Source organism: Pteropus alecto, unplaced genomic scaffold, assembly GCF_000325575.1.
Source record: "Pteropus alecto unplaced genomic scaffold, ASM32557v1 scaffold98, whole genome shotgun sequence".
NCBI lineage: Eukaryota > Metazoa > Chordata > Mammalia > Chiroptera > Pteropodidae > Pteropus > Pteropus alecto.
In genome coordinates, this window is record NW_006443570.1 from 6,795,089 (window position 1) to 6,796,975 (window position 1,887).

General features: G+C 40.1%; 1 protein-coding gene across 2 annotated transcripts in view; it reads right to left on the reverse strand.

The window, feature by feature from the left end:
- CA10 (carbonic anhydrase 10) overlaps positions 1-1,887 on the reverse strand; it is a 435,157-nt gene that overhangs the window by 365,127 nt on the left and 68,143 nt on the right. For both annotated transcript variants that reach the window (XM_006924847.1, XM_006924846.1), the window contains exon 3: positions 619-693. In XM_006924847.1, the coding sequence (XP_006924909.1) occupies positions 619-693 (75 nt within the window). The remainder of the gene's footprint in view (positions 1-618; positions 694-1,887) is intronic.

The window sequence follows — 1,887 nt, forward strand, 5'->3', positions numbered from 1 at the left end:
TCTTCATGCGGCAGAAGGATGAGGACCATGATTAGGATAAGAATTGTGGAAAAAAGCAAGGACTTTCCACCTTGCTTCTAAACTAAAGGCATGGTATGTTTCTGGCTTCAATCTGTCTTTGCTTCTCTCCCTCCATGCTGACATCACTCACTTTGCCTGTTATTTTTAGCTGATTCTTGGCCCAATCTGCTAAGTCCTGACCACAGATGCTACTGAAGTGACATCAGTGACAGCATGCATCCCAGCAAGCCTCATTGCCATGGTCAGCCTTTCCAGACTTCCTGTGTCATTAATGTTAAGAAAGGGCTCTTCCTCACTTAACCAAATTCCAGTAGACAGAGCTTCAACCCTCAATCTTTCATCATCCTCTCCTTGACAGAGCCACCTGTAGGTGGAAGAACCTTGGGATTCAGGCTCAGATGGAAAAATATGGTCTTGGTTAAATTGCCACCCACTTACACTTTCTCTTGATGGAGTATTTTTCTAACACATAAGTCAGATGATATTGCCTTTTGCAATACATTCCATGCCATGTAGCAAATGTAAAATTCTAAAAATAATACCATATTTCATTCCAATTCTTTTCTTAAAAATGAAATGAAAATAAATGTGTTTTACCTGGAACAAAGCTTCCCTGGACCACCTCCTTGTATGCCCACCAGCCTTCATGGATTTTTGGTGAATTCTGTTGAGCTAAAGAAAAACAAGAAAGAAAGACTAAGATAAGAGCAGAGAAGAACAGTGTCCTGTCTAAGCAAGAAGTGTGAATATATATAAAATAATTCTTTTCTACCCAAAAGTCTTACTATAAAATGTAACAGCAAACTCCCTGCTCCTTTTTTCCTAATAGATTATTAACCTGTAAATATGCTGTCATAGAGTTTTATGAAAAGCACTTAGAATATTTCTAACTGAAGAGAAATAGTAATTGTGTATTTAAGCCTACTTGAGTTCCCGTAGTCTCTATCTATCTCTGACTCAACTCTGTCCCTCACCTGCCCACTACACACACACACACACACGCACGCACGCACGCACGCACGCACACCCTCCACTGGAATGGAGGAGAGGAGGAGGCTGATCCCATTCACAAGCCAGGTGAGAACCCTACATGTACATAACACCGTTAGAAATGGAGAGGTGGGGGGTTGCTAACAGGGCTAAGCTAGAGGAGGGAAGGGTGTAATCAGCCAGTTTTCCCCAGATTCTAAGAAAATGAAAACAAAAACATAACTAATTATGATGTGGGCTTTTGACATCACAGGGAGAAAGGGTAGAAAATCCAAGAAACTGGAACATATTATAGGGATCTGTGAGCTTATACTGACATAACCTGAGAATAATCTTTGAGATTTATGACAGTTGGATGGGGCAATTCTATTACGTATGGGTGTATACCTCAAATTATAGGTGACACATAAACTTGTGTTGATGCCTTTACTAATAAAACTGTATTCAGATTTCAGCTCTCAGTCACGTTGGAGGAAAATAAGGTAATTTCAACTATACTTGTAATTTGGCTAGTATATAGCAAATGTTAAACCTTTAATTTCCTTTCTTTAAATCTCATTCCTTTTTTTCAGACTCATCATTCTGGGTTAGAGAGAATAACACAAGGTAATGGGCTTGAAAGCAAAGCTTTGTATAGAGAGAGGGTTTGCTAAATTCCCTTAGCTTCCATATGAGCTGTGATTGCTTAGCTCCAAGTATCTTCCCATAATAGAGAAGATACTTTTTCCGACTATGACAGTCAGATCTGTGAGGCTTGCAGCTCCGTGATGAAGAAGGGTTTATGACACAGGACAAGTGTAAGAGAGGGCCACTTCTTCTAGAGGTGACAGTGGGGCCAAGGGACTTTAGAAACAAATAGAAGAGGGACACAGAACT